Raw genomic sequence first — 26,077 nt, 5'->3', positions numbered from 1 at the left:
TGGAATTTGGACCGCTTTGGGTCCTGTGCTGATCTGTACATCTACTGTCAGAGTATGGAAGAAAATGATTTATGTTACTTTTACTGCTTATAGAATCTATCTTTCTTTGGGGGGGGGGGGGTGTCAAGCTGACTGTGGCACGGCAAGGGTTTGGTGGGCCGGGAGCTAGGATGGAGTGGACAACTTGAGGCAGGGACTAGATTCCTGTGGGGATGAGTTTGATTTCTGTCCCCGTGCAACTCTCCTCCAGATGTCTTGTTAGTTCCTGGGCAGAACTGAGAACTATATCTCTTGAAATCTGTCATTCAGCCATTTGGTCTTCTCGTATGTTTTCCAAGCACTGCAGAAAATCATCCAGGGAGGAAATCTTTATTCAGAGCTTCAGTCTTAACTGGGGTGATCCTCTTTCGCTCTCAACTTGAAAACTACTTTCATACATCCCGTAAGTCTGGAGTGATCTAATTTTTCCTTCCTTAGCATCACCAACAGATCTTACCTGTTAAGTGTCTTTTCTTTAGTCCCATGAAATCAGTCCAGAAACCCACCCTAATCTGTTTTATTTTAAGTCTTGTTTAGCTCACAAAACTTCTCTGTACAGATATACAACTTAGTTACCTGGTATCTCAAGTTTCAAAGTTCTGCGAGTTATGGCTTTTCAAGGAGGCAGGACAAGTTTTGATTGGCAGAAATTTACACCACTTTTTTTTCTTTTAAATCGATACACTGAATTGGAGCAACTGCATGGTCCACTATATTGCAGACTGTGTACTTTTTCTACTTCTGCAATAATTTACATTTCCATATTTTCACTACAAAAGCAAAAGGTTTAACACCATATACAGCAGTTACCTTTAACATACCAAGACATCAAACGTGCACTTGAATCAAACAAACAAAGTAAGCAGAGATATGAGCCCAGGGGAGGAAATGAAATTCTGCTATCAAACTGTTGCATTATGGAGATACCCTAAGGAATTACCATTATTTTCTCATCTCTCAAAGTCTTTCAACCTCAACACACAAGACATGCATTCATTACGCACACAACAGATTTTTACCTGAATTCCTTCTTTCATCAAATATGAAAGACCTACTTCCTCCTCCTCCTCTTCCTCCTCTTCCCCTAAATCTGATGCTTCATCATATTCTCCTGGTGGACCAGCTTCATCCTCATCATCATCATCTGAAATATAAACACTGCAGGATTAGTTGTCATTTTTTTTTCTAATTTTCATGAAGTCTTTATTGACAGGAAATATAAAAACACTAACACAAAGCACAACATGAGTATCATATTACAATCCAAATAGGTCTAACACAATTCTCTATCAGAATAGCAAACAAATACACAGCCTGATGATGCTCTCGGGTCAAACCAAACGAAGCCAGGTTAACTCATTAGTGCAATCACTCAGTTTCTCATAAAGCCAATCCAATACTTCAACCTTTATGAATTTTGTGTTTTTACCCACCCCGCTCTCCCTCCCTCTTCCTAACACCCCCATGGGCTATAGCTTTAGACATTTCTTACATGAAGGGTAAAAGAATCCCAGATCAAGTGCCATCTACCCAACTGATTGTGCCTTTCCGCTAGCAATCTTTCCATCTCACAAATATGCCTCATTTTTTTGAATCCACCGAGCTATCGGTGGGGTTGAGGGCTGTTTCCAATGGGCTGCAAATACTATTCTGGCAGCACTGGTGGCCTGTTTCAAAAAGATTTGCTGGGTGGGAGAGAAGCCCACAGCACTCGCAGAAAAGAGGAAAAAGGTCGGGCTCCAAGGTATCAGGCCACCCATCCACACCCGCATTCTGCCACGAACCGATCTCCAGTAGGCACTGACCTTCCTACAGGACCACCATATGTGTCCCACGGTTCCCTTAACACCACAGCCCCTCCAGCACAATCCAGTCAAATGAGGATATATGCGCTGAAGACGCTCAGGCGTCAGGTACCATCGAAACAACACCTTCACCGCATTCTCCTTGAAGGGTACATGAGACGACACTCCCACCGCATCCCACTCCATCCTCTCCCAGGTTGCGTCCTCCAACTCCAAGCCCAATTCCCTTTGCCAGCTCTTCCTGTGGAGAATGTAATTTGGGGACTGCCTATTGATAACATGGTAGAGGCGTGATACCAGGCCAGTTGTCTTAGGTGGACCCTCACAGATGGCCTCAAGGGCCGATTTTTCCCTGCTAACCACTGCACGTGTCTGGAGAAAGGAGGATAGCTGAAGATAGGCGTATTCATTAGACCCAACTATTGGAAATTTCTCCAGTACCTCTGAATATGACATTAAGGACTCCCCCTCAAACAGCTGACCCCACATACGTAAACCTCCCCCATGCCACTTAGTAAATATTCCCTTAGTCATACCTGGGTAAAACAGTGGATTATAGGCTATGGGGAAAGACGAGACAGTTTGGTACGGTGATGTGGAAACATACTATCCCAATTAGAGTGTGTGACATATATGGAGGGACATAGTCCCCCCTCCAGAGATCTAAGCAAACTCGGAAGCCACACGAGCGCCCCAAGAGGCCTCGCACCAACAGTGTACTGTTCTATCTGCACCCATTGGCGGTCCGGGTAGTCCTGGAACCATTCCACTGCCGCACAGGCCTGGACAGCTCTATAATACCAGGCCAGGTTGGGTACCCCCAGCCCTCCCCGCTTTCTATCCTGATATAGGACGGAACGCGCCAAGCGCGGTCATTTTCACGCCCAAATAAAACGCAGGATACGATCTTCCAGAGTTGCTAGAAATTTACGGGGCATCGTGATTGGGAGGGACTGGAAGAGGTAAAGCAAATGCGGCAAAACGTTCATTTTCACTGCCGCTATGCAGCCAAACCAGGAAAGGCCAAGATCACCCCATTTACCCATATCGTCAATAAGTGCCCCCGCCAAACCCTTGTAGTTTACCGTAAATAGGTCCGAAAGATGTGCCGTCAAGTTGACTCCTAAATAGCGAATGCTCTTAGGTGCCCACCTGAAGGGATAGGAAGACAGTTGCGAATCCACTAGCTCTCCGGGGAGAGTCACATTCAGAACTTCCGATTTTGACATATTCACTTTAAAACCAGAGACCCCCCGAGTACTCCTCTATTTCCCGCAAAAGCCCAGGAAAAGTGGTCACTGGGTGGGTGATAACACATCTGCGAAGAGTGAAATCTTATGTTCTCTACCACCTATGGAAAGTCCTGAGATATTAGGGTTCTCTCTGAGCCTAGATGCAAAAGGTTCCATGACCATGGCGAACAGCAAGGGGGACAGAGGGCAACCGTCTAGTGCCTCTGTATAAGGGAATCATAGCAGAATTACCCCCATTAACTCGGATACATGCTCTTGGAGAGTTGTAAAATGCTTGGACCCACCCACTGAACTGCGGCCCTATCCCAAAAGCCTCCATAACTTTGTACATGAATGGCCAATGCACCCAATCGAAGGCCTTTTCAGCATCTAGACTCAAGAGACACAGGGGCCTCTGCATTCTCCTGGCCAAGTACATTAAATCAACCACCCTCCTAGTATTGTCAGTTGCTTTTCTATATGAAACAAAGCCTACCTGGTCAGGGTGTATAATAGCTGGGAGCAAAGGGGCCAGACGATTGGCCAGGACTTTAGCTAATATTTTGGCATCCTCGTTCAAAACTGATATGGGATGGTAAAGACCCGCAATCCCTAGGATCTTTATTTGGTTTAGGCAGCACCGCGATCCATGCTTCGAGCATGGAGGGGGTTAACGTCTCCCCTTTCACAATCTGATTAAATAGGTCCGCCATTAGCGGAGTCAGTTCCTGGGCAAATTTCTTGTAGAATTGATTGGGAAAGCCGTCCAACCCCAGTGATTTACAGGCAGGCAGATGTTGGACAGCCTTTTGTATCTCTACCAGGATGACCGGAGCTTCAAGTATGGCCCTCTGTTGAATTGTCAAAGCAGCTAAATTGCTCTCAGCTAAGTATTTTAACAGATTCTTCGGAAGGGTTGATCTCCCAGGCATATAACTCCTGATAGAATTCACTGAAGCGTCGCCGAATAGCTACTGAAGTATTCAACAATTCCCCCCTCTCATCTCTAATATGCATAACCTCTCAGTCTACCTTATGCCTACGCAGCTTTATAGCCAAGAGGCGTCCTGCCTTATTGGTGAATTCATATGATCTAACCCTGTTTCTATTTTGAACCCAATTTAATTGTTCAGAGTGAAGCCGCTGCTCACGCAGCTCCTCCAGAATAGGGGGGGCCACCCCTCTTGTGTTGCTCTTCCAAAGTCCGAATCCTTTCCAAGCACCTTGCCAACCTGAGCCCTGCGAACCCTCGCACGTTTACTAGCAATCTGTAGAAAATAGCCCCTCGACACAGCCTTCACAGCATCCCAAACAATACTGAGGTGTGGGCCCGACTCCATGTTAAACTCCCAAGTACTCCTTGAGGGCTTTCCGACATCCCTCAACTACCTCCACCTCCTGCAGCAAATCAATATTAAGCGTCCATCTTTTATCTTTTATCTTTCACCTCCACTCTAATTGTTGGAAGAGTTACCCAAACAGGGGCGTGGTCAGAGAGTGTCACACTACTGATTCCTGCCGTCGGGCCCCTCTCAGCTAATACAATGTCTAGGAAGACATAGTCTATTCGGGAGTATGACTTATGGACAGGGGAGAAGAATGTGTAACCCCTCGCATTTGAATGGTTCAGCCTCCAAATATCCCAGTGAGTATGCCAGAGAACCCAAAGCCAGAGTCTTTAGAGACCGGTTGCTGGGTTCTTCTGGATCTATCTAGCCCCTGATCCATAACTTCGTTAAAGTCACCACCCAAGATGAGAGATTCCTGTGTAAAAGTAGCTAGAATATTCTGTACTTTGGTGTAGAAGGCCCCCTGGTTTTCGTTGGGCGCAAATATGGATGCGAGAGTGAGGTCCACTTGATCTATAACTGTTTGCAAAAACAAAAACCGCCCTCCCGGGTCACGCTTGGTATTCAGTACTTGGGCCGCTAAAGATTTATGAAACATCACCGCTACCCCACATTTTTTGGATCCACTAGCAGAAGAGGCAAAGAAAACCTTGGGATAGTCTGGGTGGGAGAGAAGTCGCTCATGCACCCTGCGGAGGTGGGTCTCCTGCAGCAGAACAATATGTGGTTTTAGCTGCTGTAACTCCTTAAATAGTTTCTGCCTTTTTTGAGGCATGTTCAGCCCCTTCACATTATAGGATAAATTTAAGTCTGTACTCACTGCTAAGGATTTTAAGCTAAGTATATCCAGTGAGTAGGAACACTCCCCTTCATGCACCTCAACTACCCCATACCAGTGATGCCCCCACCCCACAAATCCCACCCTACCCCCTATCAAAACCCTCCTTCCTTCCCATAACCCACCCTCCCCTCCATGTTAACACCAACCAGAGGACACAGGTCCCCTAAGTAGGAAAAAAGAAAGTAACCCATCAGGTCCCACACAGCCCAGCCTCCCCCGCTCCCCCCCACATTGCCCCTTATTATCAACAGTGTCTATTGTCCTATTATTTCAGTCCATATTAAATCATACTAAAAACAGACCCCAGAACACTAACCCACCCTGTATACTACCCCACCCCCAACATCACATTACAACATCATGTACATTGGACCCTCCCCTTGTTACCCCTCCAGTATCATTCAAATGATATCAAACAAAGTCCATGGTGCTAGAGATAAGAATAACTTCAAACATATCGGAACATTTGTAAAGCTTTGTTACTTTACCACCCCATCCTAAGATTAGTTATGGTCCTTCCGGCCACCTCACTGAAGGGAGGTCTCAAATAATGTATACCGACCCGGCTACCACGGCGGTTCAGGTTTCTTCCGCAGCCACTTTTCTTTTCAGAAAGCTCCTTTTATTTGTTTCAGGGATCCGCTGCCACTTTTGTAGTTCCGCCTTCGCGGCGGACGATACTATGCCCGGAGGTGTGCTCGTTTTCACCAGGCCCACCGCGTGCAAGGATGTCCATGCCTCGGTCAGTGATGTAACTCTGTATCTGGCCCCTTGTAATGTGTGGCTCAGAGAAAAAGGAAACCCCCATCTATACTGGATCCGCTCCTTGATTAGAATGTCCAGGGCAGGTTTTAAATGACGTCTTTGTTGAAGAGTGAACTGCGAGAGGTCTTGATATACAGAAATCTTTGCCCCTCTATATTCCAGATCAGGCTTTTTCCTGGCACAATTGAGCAGTTGCTCCTTAACTTCATATCAATGAAACCTGGCGATGATGTCCCGAGTTCTATTCTCCTGCCGTTGGCCAAGGGCTCTGTGAGCTCTCTCTCTACCTTCTCCGTTGCAGCCTCAGCCCCCAGCAGCGTGGTGCAAAGAGTTTGGACAATTAGAGGGACGTCCTTGGTCTCTCCGCCCTCGAGTACCCCGCAAAATCTGAGGTTATTCCTTCTTCCCCTGTTCTTGAGGTCGTCAAGCTTGTAGGAGAGTTATATATTTTTTTGGTCCAACGCTTGAAGTTGCACCTCGTACGAGAGCAGGGTCTCCGAGTGTTCGTCCAGCTTCACTTCTGCGTCTTCTACTCTGTTCCCCAACTCCAGGAGGTCAGAACTTAAGATCTCCATCTGGTCCAGGATCTCGTCTTTCAATTTTTTAATATCTTCTTGGATACCGGAAAGTAGCTGGCGAAGTTTGCCTGAAACTCCTTTCTTAGCAGGCGGCTTCCGCGACTCCAGCAATGACAACGCGGAGTCAGAATCAGAATGCGATACCCGCGCACTGCCTCGTGGCGCTTCGCTGCTTTGCTCGTCCCGCCGCCTGCCGACTTCTCCAGCTCTTTAGCTCGCGTCGAAGACGCTTTGCTCATGCTGATACCGATCAGGAACAGTGAGAAATACTTCTAATAATTTCAGGATAGCTGATAACTGGTTTTAATCGCTATTTTATGTGATGGGGAGCAGGAGCTCGAAAGCTAGGCTGCCATCGGTTGTAATGACGTCACTTCCTCCTAGTTGTCTTGTTTTTTTAAACAAATCCTTAGCATGTTATAGAGACAACCAAGCTGAAAAGGATTTTGAGGAATTCTGTTACTTATCAAACAAATATTTAAATACTCAGCAACTTACAAACAGCAAATAACCTTTATAATCAAGAAAGCTATATATAGTTATCACAAATGCCTAGCACCCACCCACCTGGGGTTAACTCTGCAGCCACCTGGAGGGTCTGTTGCCTGCCTGCACCTCTGCACACGCTCTACACTAGCACCCTCCTCCCACTGACTGGGCGTCCTGACTTGCCTCTGAGCGAATCTCCCAAGTCATTCCCTGGTGATTTCTAAGGACACTGGGGTCACACTTCCAGGGGTCCCCCAGTTCCTAGAAAGCACCCACAGGCCCAAAACACAAACCACCAGGAATCTTAGCCAGTCCAGGACAACAGAGCTAATAAACTAATGGGTATATTATCAGAAAAGTAGAAGAGTGAACCATATAAAACAAAACAGAAAAACAAGCAACAGGTAACTGAAACAAAGGGTAAATTAGGCCTTACCTGCTAATTTGCTTTCCTTTAGTCCCTCCGGACCGGCCCAGAATGTGACTGATGGGTTGTGCACACCTTCCAGCAGGTGGAGACTGAGAAAAAAAACGGACTCTAGCGAGCCAATAAGAGCCCTTGCCAGCTAGAGAAAGATCCAGTAATAAAGTACCAAAGCAAGAGTAAAAATATAGAAGATATACATAACGTGTGCATCCAAAAACATGAGCAGCCACCGGCACTTTGCCCACACAGGGTTAGTGCCGACAAACATACCATGGTCCTTCAAAGAGGACATAACAGTAAACCAGAACATTTCTGTTACTGAACAATTTTATTAATATAGAACTAAACTAGCAACACAGCTCCAAAAAAGAACTCTTAAAAAAAACACATATCTGAAGGGAGGGATCTGGGCCGGTCCAGAGGGACTAAAGGAAAGCAAATTAGCAGTAAGGCCTAATTTACCCTTCCTTAGCGTCCCTCCGGACCGGCCCAGAATGTGACTGATGGGAAGTAACAAAGCAGTGAAATTATAGGAGGGACCCTAACAGCCCCGCCAACAAAACATGTGCTCCAAAAGCAACCTGACGACGACTGAGAACGTCTAAACAGTAGTACTTAGAAAAAGAATGCAAATACAACCAAGTTGCTGCCCTACAAATGTCTTCTGGAGGCACCAGACAATGCTCTGCCCAAGAGGCTCCCTGACCTCTTGTAGAATGCGCCTTAACATACTCTGAAACAGGCTTTCCCGACAGAAGATAAACTAAAGCAATCATCTCTTTAAGCCATTGAGAAATAGTGGGCTTAGAGGCCACGAACCCCTTACGCGCACCTCCAATCAGAACAAACGATCTGAACGCCGGAAGTCCTCTGTAGACTTAATATAGAGCTTCAACACCCGTTTGACATCCAAACACTTCAAATGCCGCTGTTCTTCTGAGCCGGAAAAAGAACCTAATACAGGCAATACCACTGGCTGAGAAACATGAAACCGAGTTGCTACTTTGGGGAGAAAGGAAGGAACTGGCCGTAACACTACTCAATCGGAACAGAACTCCAAGAATGGCCACCAGAAATACTGTCTTGAGAGTCAAGTCCTTCAGAAAACAAGATAAAGGCTCAAAGGGAAGCTTAGAAAGAACCTTAAGCACCAAATTCAGATCCCAAGATGGAGAACAACATTGCGAGGGAAGACGAAGAAGGTTAACTCCCCTCAAAAAACGCACCTCGTCCGGATGACTAGCTAGAGACCTGCCTTGGATACGACCACGAAAACAAAGCCGCAATCTGCACTTCCAGTGAAGCAAAAGCAAGTCCTTTGTCAAAGCCACACTGCAAAAAATCCAAAATTTGCGAAACCAAGGTACTAAAAGGAGATAAACTAAACTCCTTACACCAGTTCTCAAATATCCTCCAAGTGCGCACATAATTCAGAGGTAGAACGATGACGAGAGCGAAGCATAGTAGCAATGACCTGAGCAGAATAACCTTTCTTAATCAACTTAGCCCTCTCAAGAGCCAGATCCGGATGAACGACCGGACCCTGCGACAGAAGATCCTGCGTGACCGGAAGCCGGAATGGATCCACAGACGTCTAAGATCAGCGTACCACAGCCTGTGAGGCCAATCCAGTGCAACCAAAATCAGACATCCCTTGTGCGTCTTGACCTTCTGAAGACGCCGCCCTATCAGAGGCCATGGAGGAAAAGCATACACTAGACCGGCTGGACACAACTTTAGAAGAGCGTCCACGCCCTGCGCTTTGGGATCCTTGCGACGACTGAAGAACAGAGAACGTTTTGTATTGCTTGCGGAGGCAAACAGATCCATTCTGGGTGACCCCCAAAGATTGACCAGCAGCTGAAACGCCACTTCGCTTAGCGACCACTCGCCCGGATCGAGCATGTGCCAACTTAGAAAATCTGCTTGAACATTTAGGACTTTTGCTACGTGAGCCACTGACAGAGCCACCAGATGGACTTTCGCCCATTGAATCAGCAGCGACGCCTCTCACTCGAACGGTAGACTCCTCGTCCCTCCTTGCCGATTGATATATGCTACTGCTGTGGCATTGTCTGGCATTACTCGCACTGCTCGGCCTCTCAATAGATGAAGGAACCACTGGCGCGCCAGATGAATCGCTCTAGTCTCTAAGGTTGATTGAAAGCAATGTCTCCTGATGAGACCAGAGACCCTGCACAAACTGCCCCTGACAGTGAGCTCCCCAGCCGCTGAGACTGGCATAAGTTGTCACCACAGTCCAGCTGGGCTGATTTAGAAGCATTCCTTTGGTCAAATTGGCCTCCCGAAGCCACCAACGTAGACTGGTCTTTACTTGGAGCAAAAGTGGTAATGTTTGTTGAAGTGAATCCTTCTGGGACGACCATCTCGACAGAAGAGACCTCTGAAAAGGTCGCATGTGCGCCCTGACCCAGGGCACTGTCTCAATCGCCACCACCATGGAGCCTAAGATCTGTAGATAGTCTCTTGCAGACGGCCTCGAATTCTACTACGTATCACTTCTATAGCGCTACAAGGCATACGAAGCAAATTCTGCAAGAAGACACGAATCTGAGCCTGCAACTTGAGAACTCTGGTCTGAGGAAGAAACACGCGACCCTGCTGCGTGTCAAACCAGACTCCCAGATACTCATCGCCTGAGAAGGCTGAAGACGGCTCTTTTGTGCATTGACTACCCAACCTAGGGGCTGCAAGAATTCTACCACCCGAGCAGTTACCTGAACACTCTCGGTGTAAGACTTTGCCCGGATCAACCAATCATCTAAGTAACGATGCACTAAAATGCCTTCCATTCCGAGAGCCGCCGCTACCACAACCTTGGTAAACATCCAAGGAGCAGTTGCAAGACCGAAAGGTAAAGCCCGAAACTGAAAATGCCGATCTAGCACAGCAAAACGTAGGAAACGCTGATGTGCAGGACGAATAGGAATGTGGAAGTAGGCATCTGTAAGATCTACAGAAATCAGAAACTCTCCAGGCCTCACCACAACAATGACGGACTGCAAAGTCTCCATCCAAAAAGAAGGCACCTTGAGGGCTCGACTGACCGCCTTGAGATCTAAAATCGGACGAAAAGAACCCTCTTTCTTAGGAACTAGAAAGTAAATGAAATAACGGCCTTGACCCTCTTCCGCCGAAAGAACTGGACAAATAGCTCGAAGTCTGCGAAGAGCATTGCGGACGGCTGCAGCCTTGATGCGAGAACGACAAGGGGATTCTAGAAAAGCATCCGATAAAGGGTAAGTGAACTCTAAGGCGTACCCGTCTCGAATAACCTCTAATACCCACTGATCCGAAGTAATCTGACCCCACCTCTCTTGAAATTGCGCCAATCAAGCGCCCACTGGCACTAGAGGCTGGGCCCGCAGACCTTCATTGTTGAGTGTGAGAGGCAGAGGAGAGAGAACTCCCTGCCTCTTGACCTCCCCGAAAGGACTGAAACCTCTGAAAAAATCTGGAGTGTTGGCCCTGAAAAACTCTGTCTGGCTGAAAACGATGAAAATCACGACCTCTACCACGAGCTGAGAAATTGCCACGACCAGAATCTCTAGGATGATCCTCCAGCAATCTAGGAACCTTAGCCTCACCCAGGCTATTCACCAGCTTATCCAATTCTTCTCCAAAAAGAAGAGCCTTTAAAAGGAAATGTACTAACTAAGCTTAGATTTAGAGGCCACATCCGCCAACCAACCACGGAGCCAAAGCGTACGGCGAGCCGCAACCGATAGAGCCATAGACTTAGAAGATGACCAAAGTAAATCATAAAGAGCATCCGCCAAAAAAGCTGACCCCATTTCCAACTTAGCCACTTCAATATCAATATCAGAAAGATCATCTGAAGAATGATCCAACAGTTTCTCAGACAAGCGGAAACAAGCTCTCGCTACCAAGGAACCACAAATTGCGACCTGTACTGCCAGAGCAGAATCATCAAAACAATTCTTCAACAAGGATTCAATACGTCGATCCTGGGGATCTTGCAGAGCCGTGCCACCATCCACCAGGACAGTATTAGGCTTGGTAAACGCGGAGACCACCGCATCCACTACGGGGGAGCGTAAAAGGTCTTTATCCAAGTCAGGAACCGAATAAAGCCTACCCATGGACCTAGCAAGCCTACAGGCAGAATCAGGAGACTCCCACTGAGCCTGAATAATATCCCTAATATCCTGATACATAGGAAAGGACTTACCTGCTCTGCGGATACCTTTGACCAGCAAATCCAGCTTTCTGGGCTCTGACATCATCAAAATGCAAAGTAGAAGAAACTTGTGAAATAAGCTCCTGAAGTTCATCTTTATGGAAAACTCGTACCACAGAGGGATCCTCTCCCACAGGAAGAGATCCCTCACCTTCTGGAAACTGCTCCATATCTTCAGCAAACTGCTCTTCAGGAAAAAATACCACATCTTCTAATGAAGGAATTTACTGAGGAAAAGAAAAACCCTGATCAAACTCTTCAGGGAATCTAATACGTTTACTTTGAATAGCAGAGGCACCCTGTAGAGAACGCTTCCCAGGTGGGTCCACCGGCTCAGCTTTATGGAGGAGAAATGCTTTGTACATCTGAAGCACAAAATCAGGAGGAAAACCTCCTTCCCCCGCTGCCAGAACTGATGGCTGAGGAGTAGAAACAGGTTCAGAAGCCAGAGGGGCCTGTGAGAAAACCAGCGAGGAACCATTTAAAATGGCGGTGTTTCCCGCCAAAATCGGAGCAGAAGGAGACGCGACCGCTGGCCCACCAGAGGAAACGGACCCCCGACTGCCGATACCGACAACTGTGCAAGCTCTGTATCCTAATCCTCTGCAGCGGTACAGAAACAGCAAACCCCACTCGCACCTAAACCCCGTCGCTGACAAACAGCACAAAAAACAGCTGATCGGCCCGATGCGAACCACTCCGGAGCTGCGCTGCTTGCTGCTACTGCCCAAAACGGCTCTGCCAAAATAGCAGACCGGGAGGCTCTCCTTTTTATTTTTTCCAAACAGCAGCTGCCTCTCCCTCTTCTAACACTTCCCTCCTCGAGGGGCTTTAGGAAACTCTTAAATTGCTTTAAAAAGCAAAAAAGGCTAACCTACAAGAAATGAGGTAGCACCAGGGAGGATGTTGGTGGGGGGGGGGGGGGGGGGGGAGAGAGAGACTCGGCCTTCCGAGTGTGGCACCCCCGAGGCTCAGAGATCCCCACAGGCCCCAGCCTCCAAATTACAGGGGGGGGGGTTCTTTTTTTTTATAAATGCACAGAGACACAAGAGAGATAAAAACATCAATGAAAGCTTACTCCATAGAGAGAAAAGAAGAGAAAAAAAAGTTTGAGACTGAAGGGCTCACCACCTTCCACCTGCTAGAGACTGAAATTACTGGATCTTTCTCTAGCTGGCAAGGACTCTTATTGGCTCACTAGAGTCACAGTTTTTTCTTCTCAGTCTCTACCTGCTGGAAGGCGTGCACAACCCATCAGTCACATTCTGGGCCAGTCCTGAGGGACGCTAAGGAAGATCAACATTAAACTGTCTAAACACTTACAGGGCGATGTCGAGAAGTGAACTCCAATGTTGGCGGCGATGAAGCTCCCTCCCTCGATGTCAGCGGGCAGACAACTTGGGTGGCAGCCGAGGCCGATGCCGCAAGCGGCACAGACGTCAGAGGCCTCACCACAGGCGGGGAGCCAGCCGCCGCATCTATCGACGGTATCGTAGGCACAAACATCCCCGGTACCGGGACAGTCGCAGCAGCCCTTCCAGGAGCTCTGGAAGAATAGCTCGGAGGTACTCGTCAAGAGTGTCGAGAAAGGCTGTGGGATCGGTGCAGGAGTCGAAGCAAGAATCTGCAGAGGACGAGGAGGCGGTACCGGGCTGTCCGGAGACCGGCGCGTCCACACCTCTTGTATGGAGGGTGAGCGGTCCACCTGGCGTAGACGCTTCACGGGTGCTGAATCCCTCGACGGCCCAGAGCTCTCGGTACCGTGATGAGAAGGGGACCGATGACGGTGCTTCTTCGCCTTCACTCAAGACATGTCACCGGTACCCCTTGGTACCAACGAGGACGTGGAATCCACATGCCTCCTCGGGGTCGGTGCTGATGGGCCTGCACCGCAGGTGCCCTCAAGGCAGGTGGAGACCCCCTCGATGGCTCACTGCTGCCAGCGTGAGATGGTCTCTGGACAGCCATTACCTGCGCTCCTGACGTTGATGCACTCTCCGGTGCCGACATCGACACCGCCGATAACCTCGGTACCGGGCAAAGCTTCAAACAGATGTTCCCACTGCCTTGTCTCGATGTCTGTGTCCGCTTTTTAAGGCGGAAACACAACTTACACATGTCGGGGCCTGAGATTGCCTGGTTGCACCGAATGCACTTCTTGAAGCCGCTGGCGATCCTCGATGTCATCAGCGGAAAAATATCAGCGGCGAAAATCAAAACTCACGATGGTACCAAAAGAAGGGCACAAAAAAGGGAGAAACCCATACGGGCTGCCAAAAAGGCTGCACACGCAAACGAAAGTAAACTTACTTAGGGAAAAAACTAAGAAAATAAAGGAAATTTTTTTTTAAACGGAACAGCTCAAACGCGAGCTGCACACGCGAACACAAAGAAAATTGGCGAAAAAAGCTGGAGAAGTGAAGGCTCCTCTTCCCCTGAAGGAACAGAACGCCGTAAAACAGCCGCTCTTGACCGCGGAAAAAAGAAGACTGAAGCGGGACTCTCGCGCAACGAGCAAGAAGATGGCCATGCACACGCCTGCAAAGACTCTAGCAAGCTTTGTTGGTAGGAAGATTTTCCAGACCTGGGGCTGCCGTGGACGTCACCCACATGTGAGAACAAGCAGCCTGCCTGCTTGTCCTCTGAGAACAGAAGTTATTGTCTAGGTTTTGCCTTTATCAGCATTGACATCACTACAGGGACTTCAGGTCACAATGTTCCAGACCACCAGGCACTAAGAAAGGTATAAAGACCCCTTCCTTGAAGGTGCTATCAGTTAGAAGGCACTGGCTTTGAGCCATGCCACCCGATGAAGGCTCGCTAATCTGTGACATTGCTGCCTGAGACTTCCCAGCTGGGGAGTCCACCTGCTGCCTATGTTCCTGACTCATCATGTACCAAGTGTTGCTTCCAGATCCAGCATGAGTGATATAATCTGTCAGGTCTGAACTGTTATCTCCTTAGTGCCCATGAGTGCCTGGGGTTGTTAGGTATCCTAGTTTCAGGATTGAATGTGGGCTTATCTTGGAAACATCTAGACCCTTTTTGCCATCATTTTGGGTTAGCATAATTTATTGTCTCTGATCACGTCTATTATTTGTTGCCAATAGTAGAATGAACAGCTTACTTTTTTAAAACATCTGAGCCTTGTGTCTATTACTCTCAGTATAAAGTGTGCATAATAATTGTAGACTGTGGGTTCACATTGCAGGCAGAGGTAAATTATTATTCCTCTCACCCACTGCCAACTCCATTTTGGATTTTTTAAGAATATAGTTAGTCCTTACAGCTGTGACCAAAAAGGTGGCCATATGTACATTTTACATATCAATTTTATATTCCACAAAAACTTACAATTCCATGTGTATCACAATGACAAAATCCAGGACATCATTACAATCAAGAATTTAAAAATCAACCCTCAGTTCTTAAAAGATTTTTGCTGTTTTCTAAAACTTAAATAATCCGAGAACAAACTGACATAGGAAGGGAATTCCAAACTGAAGCAGCTTTGTAAGATAATGATATAGATTTAACTGAACAGAGAAATTTTAAAATAACCTGACCCTAGTTGAGAAAAAAAAAACCCCAACCACATATGACGGAATACCATCATAAAGGGACAGAAAACCACTGAGGACAATTTAAAAATGGGACCTTGCCACCACAGGTAGCCAGTGAACTTTATAAAAATACTAGTAAAAATAGCCCCGTTTCTGATGCAAATGAAACGGGGGCTAGCAAGGTTTTCTTCAGAGTGTGCATGTGGGAGTGTGTGTGTCCCTGCCCTCTGCCCTCTCTCCCTCCCCCTCCGAGTCCAGTCCTTCAGTGTTTCCTGCTGTTCTGTGTTTTTGTTACAGAGAGAGTGAGGGCATCTCTCTCCCCTCCGCCCTCTGAGTCCTTCACTGTTTGGTGGGATTTCCTGCTGTGCTGTTTTCCTTCACTCATGGGGAAACCAGATATCTCTGGCGCTTCACACTTCCTGCTGGAGGCTTCAGTGGCGCCTTTTATATATATAGAAGATGGCAATATTTGTTCATTCTGGCATAAAGAAAAAACTCATCGCTACATTTTGAACTGTCAAGATTTTTCAAGACCACGTTTGTGCAACCTACATAAACAATGTTGCAATAACCTAACTTAGAAAGCAACAATGATTGTTCTACAAGTCTAAAGCAGGACAACTCAAAATTTCTTTGTATAGCTCTTAATTTCCTCAATAGAAAAAGAGATGCTTTTAACAACTTTAAAAGGATGGTGCTTTAGGCCCTGCCTTGCTGATTCCCACCAGTTAGGCAGATGCCTCACTTTTCAGCTATAAGGGGCCTTTATTCGACAGGGATGGGCCCGCCTCCACCTCCCCCCCCCCCCCAAGAATTTACCTGAAGCAGGGAGCCAAGTTACTGACCTCTCCAGCATTCCCAGGCTCTTCTGCTTTGGTGCTGTGAAAAAAGAAATTCCCCCACCCACCACAAGGAAAGACTGCAGTAGCAGCAGTTGCTCTTTCCCTTTCGTACAGAGGTCAAACCAATCCTGGAGAAGACTTAGAAAGGGGGACATTCTAGCTGAGGAAGAGAATTCCATAGTGATCTGCCTCTTCCAGAAAAGGGGAACTGCCGTAAGAAAGGCCATGGAGACCAGTATCTTATCCAGCAGCAGCCAGTCCAAATCACAAGTAACCGACAGGTAAGAAAACATACATCAATTTCTCAATTTATTTCCCAGAAGGTGGGGAAAATACCTTATACAAGTCTTCTTTTAGGACACTCAAACCCCTGGCAATCAGTAAGAACTTAGCATGGTCTTTACATATACATATAACTTGACCCATGAACTTTCTGCATGCCAAAGCTTAGGTTACCATCCTCCTCTTCCTCTTCAGAATCAGGTGCCTCATTGTCCTCCTGATCGAAGCCATCAAGGAAGGTGATTTGGGAAAGCAAGTCAAATACGCTCTCTCGGTAATCTTCCAGGTTTGTGATCTCACAGTTAAACATGTCGAGGCTCTTCAGATTTTTAAGGTTTTGCTGAAAAGGCAACAGGCAGTTAGTTCCTCCTGAAATGTAGATGAACACGCAAAGCCACAGTAAACGGGCAAATTAAAATGTTAATCAGCATCTCAAGATGGCCAAGCTTCTACAACAACTACAATATCTACAACACAAATATTCAAGTTATCAATTTTATAACTTTCATAAATCTCAAACATTATCCTTGCTTTATTATGTTTAATCAGATTTATAGCCTGCATTACCAATACAATCTAACTTTGTTACAAACATCATTGTTTGTTTATAAATTATGTATAACAAAAAAAATATTAAACCATCTTAAAACAAGACTACTCATCAAATCCCTTCCAGTTAAGACCAGCCTAATCATATATACTTAATTGCCAGGAAAAGTCAAACAAATCACAAATTCAGTCATTGCTATCTTTCAGAAAATGACTGAACTCCTGGCTGTTTCTGTGCTCTAGACCAGCTGACAGGATGCTGCATTAGGCTCCTGGGAGTTTCCACTATGATCTAACGTGGACACCTAGTGGCCAGACATAGGATATAAATTAGTCCGTTTGCAAAAATTACACCTAGCCCTTCTTTAGGTGGTATCTTATTTAAAATTGTTTTTATATGCAACATAGCCTGTTTTTAGATTGTTGTGGGTTGTATTTTATTTTTATATATTGATGGAAACTGCTTTGATATTTTTGGATGATGTGCAGTACATAAATATTAATACATGTACTTTTACTACTAAGGACTTTCCTTTTATGGCACATGATCCAACACTGCTGTTCATGATGGTTGGCTGAGTTAGAAGGGGCATATAAAAAACAGGAAAAAGCCCTATATCACCATAAATGATATCTTGAAGTGCTGCTGCCCAACAGAAGCCAGTTCCATGTGAGCTGGAAGCCAAAAAGAGGTGGAAGTTTGCCAGACTAAAAAATAAAGATACTTACCTGTATGCGATGTTGTCAGAGGACAGCAGGCTGCTTATTCTCATATACGGGTGACGTCATCTGACGGAGCACTAGTGTGGACACTGAATCATTAAAACTGAAGCAAGTTCTAGCAGTGTCCTACCAGGCATGCAGTGGTGCCTTCCCGCCCGTCGTTCAAGTATGGGCCCCTCAGTCACGTGAAAAGCAAAGGGTACAATCGAAAACTCCTAGGAGAGGTGAGAGGGTATGTCAGAATAAGCTGCTTGTTGTCCTTAGAGAACACCAGCTACAGGTAAGTATCTTTGCTTTTTAAGACAAGCAGACTGCGTTATTCCCAGATATGGGAATCCATAATTGAGTCTTGAATGTCATGACTAAATCAACCAACCTGAAACTCTTGTGTATGTGCGTATACATACATGCACACAAACTAGGTGTAGGTGCAGCCTGAACAGAATAGGGCCTACAACTGTGGAGTTGGATTCTATACACCCTCTGGATGCAATACTAAAAGTGTCATAAGCACCCCTGGCCAAATAATGCCAACACTCCATCTGCTTATTGGCCAACTGGTGAAGCTCAGCAGCCTGCTCTACAGGGAGAGAATCCACCAGATTAAGTGTACTATTAGAGACTTCAAGTAAAGGCTCATGCAGAGCTGGGTGCAGGCAACGAGAATCGAGGCCTGAAAATCTTTCCTCCCAAATGAGTCTAAAGGTTCTGGCCTCTCGCCCTGGTGGCACCGAGCCGTAAGAATGAGAGCTCTTAGCTTGAGACTGGATTTGACCACGAAAGAGTGGTGCAACTGGGCTCTCAAATCTGGGAGCCTTCTGGATATAATACTGCATATCCACCTTCTTGGGTGCTACCTGCACTGAGAGGGGAAATTCTCAGTTCCTCATCAGTGCATCCCTAAGGATAGGGTGCAATGGCACAGTGACCTCTTCCTTAGGAGGAGACTAATAGCCCAAGACAGACATCTCTGCCCTGGACTCCTCCTCCGTCTCCAACTTAAATGGGATGGCCGCAGCCATCTCTCTGACAAAAAAAAAACAATGTCGGTGAACTCCCAGTGGTTACCGATGTAAGAGCAGCCATGGAAGTTGATGCCGCCGGTGCCAAAGACGATGGTCCAGCCTTCGAAGAACCAAAAAACTTCTCCTGTTGACCCAATTGCACCTGCATATGAAGTTAATCACAAAGGGGTCTAAAGCACCCAATGTACCAGTTGTGTGAGTTCGTGAATGAAACAATGCAGTGACATTTAGTGCACCACTTGAAGCCACTGAGAGCCTTCTGGGACACAAAAAAAATTTCTGCTAAACTCTTCTATCTTGAACAATTAAAAAATGGAAAGCATTCAAACTGAGGTCAGGGCTGCGGCCTAACCACACAGCCACTCGCTAAAAAAAAAAGTTAACCTAAAAAAGCGGAGGAAGGGAAAACAGGAGAAATTTAAAAAATAAACAACCCACAGGGGAAGACACTTGCAATAGTGAAAAACTAAGCATGAGGAGACTACTCAAACATGTCCTCTCAGCTCTGCAGAAAGAAGACTGAGGAACCAGCACTCGAGCTCTGGACGGGAAGGCACCTGTGCATTCGCGATGGAACACTACTAGCCTTTCCCTAGTGCTAGCGATTCAGTGTCTGCACTGAGGCTCCACATGTGGGAATAACATAGTATACTTGTACTTAGAGGGGGCTAGAAGAGCAACAATGGATCTTCAAGTTGTATACAGTGGAACCGAATGGTCTAAACAGAAACATTGAATAGAATGCTTATTTTTGATTTCGGGTACTATTGCCGGCTCTTATGTAATTGGGGTGCTGGCGGATTGGTGTCTTCATAATGGTTCCTTTACGATCCTGTTGGTTTCGCCGGCTTTCATGGGAGTGCTTAACAGGCATTTTGGACTCTAAATTACTGGCGTCTGCGACTTCTCGGCACCATCTTTTGAGCCAGTGATGGTAGTGGATTACTCTTATGGAATTAAATTCTTTCCTTCCTGGGGCAGCATGAAGATTTGCAAAACAAGGTGCACTTGTTGGAGGGAGATACATCGCGTCTAATTGTGGAATTCCTTCAATGTTGTTTGAAACGGCAGAAGTCAGCCATTAGAGACTTCTTGAGCAGCGGTTCCTATGAAAAGTTTGTATGCCAAATAGAGCTATAGCCACAGTTATTAGCTACAGATACAGCTAAGTGTTCTTTTCTTTTTTTGAGGGGCTGGCCATGCTCTTGTAATTGTTTTTGTTTTTTTGTGAGCATCCTACTATATTTGGTTTTGGTTATATTCCGGTTTTTGGCTATTTTTTTGCTATTTGATTTGTATGGTCACTCGTTCCTCAATTTGTGAAAAAAAAGGTTCTTTAAATCACCTGATTTTCTACTTGATTTTTTTTCTCTTTTTCTTATTTTGGAGACCTATATCATCTCACGTCCATTGATGATAGTGGATTATGTTAATACGTTAAGTATTCACCCCTATCGGGAGTTTTGAGGTCCTGTGTTTAAATCTTGAGATATTTCCTTGTTGAAATTGTGAGGATACAGGTGGGTGAGATACAAAAAGATTTATATTCAAGCTTTAGGAACAGGACTAAGGGTGCACCTGCAACTTCTATCTCCAGATAAAGCAGAATCATTCACCTTATAGAAATTACTGAACTAAGCTCTGTGCACTTCAGAAGCCCCAACCCCCCCCCCCCTGAAGATGATAAACCACCACCAGATTTCTGGACAGATCTCTATATCAAGGACAAGATCTCCAAATATTTCCCTTTTCCAGGACACGATGTAGAGCTGCATTAAGATTATACTTACAAGAGCTTCCACTGTACCGAGATCTTTGATTTTGTTGCCACTTAGGTTGAGGTATGTGAGGTTCGGACACTTCTCTGCTAGGATCTCCAGTCCTCCTGAGATACTGTTATCACTCAGCTCTAACTGCAAGCAAAGGAAAAATAAAGCCAAGCCAAATGGGAAACGTGTACATATAAAAAATAGTTTCTGGGCTCAGCAGGCTCTGAAAAGTACAGCAGAAACCTTTAAGTCACTCTGCATGAAATAATCAAACGCTACAGGAGCTAAAAGCAGAGTAAGGAAAAATTAGGTTCTTACCATGATAATTTTCTTTCCTTTAGTTATAGCAGATGAAGCCATTACGTATGGGTTGTGTCCATCAACCAGCAGGGAGAGAGAGAGAGCACTCAACTTTTCTCAGTGCCTCATGGCCAGCTAGCTCCACTGTCTCTTCAGTATTTGAAGCTTCCAAAGCAGTATAGCAAACCACAATGGGAATAACAAACTTTCCTCACAGCAAACGATGGCCCCTTAACAAGGGCATGAACTCAAAAAAGGAGGGAATAAACTCGTCCTCCACTTTGTATAAACGGAGGGAATACTTGCATCCTCCTGGAGGGAATAAACTCATCCTCCCATAACTGTAACAAGAATCCTGAAGACTGTTTTCCGACTCCCCAAGGAAGGAATATAACTTCAGGAAACAAGAGCAGCAGCTAAAATCAGAATCACTGCAATAAAGACAATCATACAGGGAGGGCTCATGGCTTCATCTGCTATGACTAAAGGAAAGAAAATTATCATGGCAAGAACCTAATTTTCCCTTCCTTGTCATCAAGCAAATGAAGCCATTACGTATGGGATGTAACAAAGCAATCCCTAAATAGGGTGGGAACAAGCTACACCACGCGCTAGCACCTGTGCTCCAAAACGCTCATCCCTCCTGGCAGCCACATCCAGCCTGTAATGTCGCGCAAAAGAGGTTAGAAGCCCATGTTGCAGCACTGCAAATCTCATGAAGAGATAGTGCTCCAGTTTCCTCCCAGGAAGAGGAAATCGCTCTTGTGGAATGTGCCTTAAAGGCTTCAGGCGGAGCCCGGCCAGACAGCAGATATGCTGAAAAGATAGCTTCTTTGAGCCAACGGGCAATAGTGGCTTTAGACGCTGAAGACCCTCTGCGAGGACCTGCAAACAGCACAAAAAGATGATCAGAGGTCCTGAAAGAATTTGTAATTCGCAGATACTGCAACAGAGTTCTGCGCACATCCAAAAGGTGCAACTGCCCAAATGAACCTGGAAACTCCTCCTCAACAAAGGAGGGAAGAAAAACAGGCTGGTTTAGGTGAAACGCTGAAACCACCTTAGGCATGAAGGAAGGCACGGTCCGAACTGTGACCCCTGACTCTGAGAATTGCAGAAAAGGGTCTCTACAGGACAGCGCCTGGAGCTCTGACACCCGTCTCGCCGAAGTAATGGCCACTAAAAAACAGCCTTCAGTGTCAAATCTTTCTCTGAAGCACGCCGAAGCGGTTCAAAGGGAGCCCCCTGAAGGGCCTTCAATACTAACCCCCCAGGTTCCAAGCTGGACAAGGTGCCCACACGGGAGGACGGAGCCGAAGCACCCCACTAACAAACCGTGCCACATCTGGATGAGCAGCTAAGGACACGCCTTCAACCTTGCCACGCAGGGAGGCCAATGCTGCCACTTGCACCCGCAGGGAATTATAGGCCAAGCCTTTGTGTACACCATCCTGCAAAAAGTCCAGAATCGGCGAGACAGGAGCCCGCAACGGAGAAAGCGCTCTTGAAACACACCAGACTTCAAACTGGCGCCAAATCCTGGCATAAGCCACGGAAGTGGAGCGCTTACAGGCCTGCAGGAGAGTGGAAATTACCTTGAGTAGCCTTTGTCTCTCAATTGCGCCCTCTCAATCGCCATGCCATAAGACCAAAGCGGCAGGCGTCCTCCATGGCCACCGGATCTTGTGACAACAGGTGCGGAACCAGAGGTAACGGAAATGGAGCCTCCAACAGCATCTGTCGGAGGTCCGCATACAAAGGCCTCCTGGGCCAATCTGGGGCGATGAGCACCACTTCTCCTGGATGCAGCCGAATCCGCAGGAGCACTCGCCCTATCAAGGGCCACGGAGGGAAGACATATAGCAAGCCCAGGGGCCAGGGTTGAGCCAAGGCATCCAACCCAGCAGAGCGAGGATCCCTCCGTCTGCTGAAGCACGGGACTTTGGCACTGGAACTTGTCGCCATAAGATCCATCACTGGCTTGCCCCATTTGGCACACATCTGCAGGAATACTTCGTCTGCTAGTTCCCACTCCGCTGAATCGATCTGATGCCTGCTTAGATAATCGGCTTGCACGTTGCTCTGACCTGCAATGTGAGCTGCTGACAGGGACTGTAGATGCAGCTCGGCCCAGTGGCAAATTTGTTCGGCCTGCGCGGCTAGAGCTCTGCACTGAGTGCTGCCTTGTCGATTTATGTAGGCCACTGCTGTCGTGTTGTCCGACATCACTCGGACAGCCAATCCTTCCAGGGTCACTTGTAAAGGCCAGAAGAGCCAGAAACACCGCTTTCAACTCCAGGTGGTTGATAGACCACTCCGACTCGTCGAGCGTCCAGAGACCCTGGGCATGCTTCCCCTGGCAATGTGCGCCCCAGCCCTTCAGGCTGGCATCTGTCACCACTAGGCACCAATCGGGGCACGCCAACACCATTCCCCGCCGCAACATGCTGTCCGAGAGCCACCACTCCATACTGAGGCAGGCCGCAGGGAGCCAAGGAAGTCTGCACTGATAATCCTGAGATACTGGAGACCATCGTTGAAGTAGAGAATACTGTAGAGGTCTCAGGTGTGCTCTCGGCCATGGCACCACTTCCAAGGTGGCCGTCATCGATCCCAACAGCTGGACAATGTCCCAAGCTCGCGGGCGGGTCATCCTCAGGAGCAGATGGACCTGATTCTGAAGCTTGCACCGCCTTTGTTCGGGAAGAAACACATAGCCCGAGGCTGTGTCAAACCTGGCCCCCAAATATTCTAGAGATTGTGAGGGGGTCACGTAACTTTTGGCCATATTGACAATCCAGCCCAGAGATTGAAGGACTGAAACCACTCTGGCTGTAACTAGATGACTCTCTTTTTCTGGGTCTTCTCTGATGAGCCAGTTGTCTAGGTACGGGACAACCTGGATACCCTCTCGCCTGAGAAAGGCAGCTACTGCCACCATTACCTTGGAGAACGTTCGGGGAGCTGTGGCGAGGCCAAAAGGCAAGGCCCGAAACTGGAAATGTTTTCCCAACACCGCAAACCGCAGAAACTTCTGGTGCGGGGGCCAAATTGGTATGTGCAAGTAAGCTTCTTTCAGGTCCAGAGACGTGAGAAACTCTCCTGGCTGTACCGCCGCAATGACGGAGCGCAGGGTTTCCATGTAAAAATGCCGCACTCTTAAGGACTTGTTTAGCTCTTTTAAGTCCAGGATCAGGCGAAAAGACCAGCCTTTTTATGGCACCACAAAGTAAATGGAGTAGCAGCCTAGACCTTGTTCGGCGGGAGGCACCGGGGTCACAGCCCCTACACCTGGCACAGACTGTGCAGAGTCTCCACTACTGCCGCCCGTTTGGTGGCAAAACATGTCTCACCGAAGCATCAAATTCTATTCGATATTCCTCTCTGATCAGGTCCAAGACCCAATGATCTGCGGAGATTTTGGCCCACTCCTCGAAAAAGAGGGAAAGTCTTCCTCCGATGACAGGAAACGAGGAGAGGGCCGGCGCACCATCATTGAGAGGGTCGCCCCTGAACTCTAGGCCTTGAACCGGCAGCTGCAGAACGTTTGACCGAGCGAAAGGAGTCTCTCTGCTGAAAGCGGGCACGTGAAGTGAACCCAGCAGCACGCCCCAGGCGGTACCTTCTAGCTTCACGGAAGCGAGGTCTGTAAGAGGAGCGGACTGCCTGACCCTTAGAGGAAGGCTTCGGCCTATCTTCGGGCAAGCGCTGAGGTTTGGAATCCCCCAGGCCTTTAACAATGTTTTCCAGCTCCTCACCAAACAGGAGAAGGCCTTGAAAGGGCAACTTCACCAACCTTTGCTTAGAGGCCGTGTCCGCCGTCCAATGTCGTAGCCAAAGAGTGCAGCGAGCCGCCACTGCTACAGCCATTTGCTTAGCCGAAGCTCTGACTATATCATAAAGGGCGTCAGCCAAAAAGGACAAGGCCGACTCCATCCGCGGAGCCACTTCAGATAAAGGTCTCCGCTCCATCACCGGGCTGTTCCACTGCCTGCTGTAACCAAGCCAGGCAGGCTCTAGCAGCATAACAACTGCATGCAGACACCCAAACAGTGAGACCTGCCAAATCAAAGGACCGCTTCAGAGCGGAGTCAAGCCTGCGGTCTTGAATATCCTTCAGGGCAACACCTCCTTCAACAGGGAGGGTAGTTCTCTTTGTCATAGCCGTGATCAGGGCATCCACTTTAGGCATTGCAAAGCGAGCCAAATGTTCCTCACTCAGAGGGTATAATTGCCCCATAGCCCTGGCAACCTTTAAAGGTCCCTCAGGGTCAGCCCATTGAGCCAAAATAAGCTCTTGGATAGAGTCATGCAAAGGAAAGGCTCGAGCAGGCTTTCTGGTACTAGCCATCCTTGGATTAACCGAGGCGGCTGTGCCACTCCCAGGATCTTCAATCGAGAGGGCTTGTAAGGCATCTGAAATAAGCGCTGGCAGCTCCTCGCGGTGGAAAATCCTCACCGCAGACTGATCATCAAGCTCCTGTGGCAATTCTGCACCCGACTCTGGCTCCTCAGCCCAAGAAGTTCTGCCAGACCCCTCAGAATCCTCATAGCCCGACCACAGGGGGGGAAAGGGGGGTGCGCCACACTCAGAAGGGGAATTAGCCGTTCTGCGTTTATCAGGAGGATAAGAAACAGGCAAAGCCAACTCCAAAAGGCCAGGATCCACCGGGGGGGGGGGGGGGGGGGGGGGGGGGCAGGCAGAGGGTCCGAAGATCCCTGTGGAAGACCTTTTTAAGCATGAATGCCCTATACAGCATTAAAACAAAATCAGGGGCGAAAACCACTCCCTGACCGCCCGGATCCTGCCCAGGGCTATCAGCTCTATTATTAGCCTCACTCAAAGGACACCCCCCCCCCCCCCCGGTTTCAGGGCTCTCCGTCGCAATGGAGGCCGCGCCATGTGGAAAATCCAAAACGGCGTCCGCTGCCAGCTCAGAGCGCGAAAGATCGCTGCTCGCCATGCTAGGGCCAGCTCTACCGTCTGTACAGCACAAATTAGAGCCCCGCTGCTGATTTGCGCTTGGCACATTTAGAACAGTGCTTTACAGTCTCCGCAGCCATCGCCGAAAACGGCGGTAAAATTCAAAAATGGCGCTTCGCACCAAAAACGTCCCGATCGCGGGCCCACCCCGGAGGAGTCAGAAAACACTCTTACCTCACTGGACCGAGTATCACAGCTCCGGTCCTGCAGAAGAATCTCAAGAAAAAGACCTTTTCCAAGATCGCTGCGCTAAAGCGCGACGCAACTTTATTAATTTATTTATTTTAATGCTG

At 47.6% G+C, this 26,077-nt stretch overlaps 1 protein-coding gene across 1 annotated transcript in view; it reads right to left on the bottom strand.

The window, feature by feature from the left end:
* ANP32E (acidic nuclear phosphoprotein 32 family member E) overlaps positions 1 to 26,077 on the bottom strand; it is a 62,191-nt gene that overhangs the window by 18,650 nt on the left and 17,464 nt on the right. Inside the window, exons 3-5 of the mRNA XM_030187152.1 lie at positions 20,522 to 20,644; positions 16,609 to 16,774; positions 1,059 to 1,183 (exon numbers count right to left, since the gene is read on the bottom strand). Coding sequence (XP_030043012.1) covers positions 1,059 to 1,183; positions 16,609 to 16,774; positions 20,522 to 20,644 — 414 coding nt within the window. The remainder of the gene's footprint in view (positions 1 to 1,058; positions 1,184 to 16,608; positions 16,775 to 20,521; positions 20,645 to 26,077) is intronic.

This window comes from Microcaecilia unicolor, chromosome 14, assembly GCF_901765095.1.
Source record: "Microcaecilia unicolor chromosome 14, aMicUni1.1, whole genome shotgun sequence".
Classification (NCBI taxonomy): domain Eukaryota; kingdom Metazoa; phylum Chordata; class Amphibia; order Gymnophiona; family Siphonopidae; genus Microcaecilia; species Microcaecilia unicolor.
The sequence above is the reverse complement of the archived record's forward strand: the minus strand, read 5'-3'. Positions and strand labels throughout refer to the sequence as shown.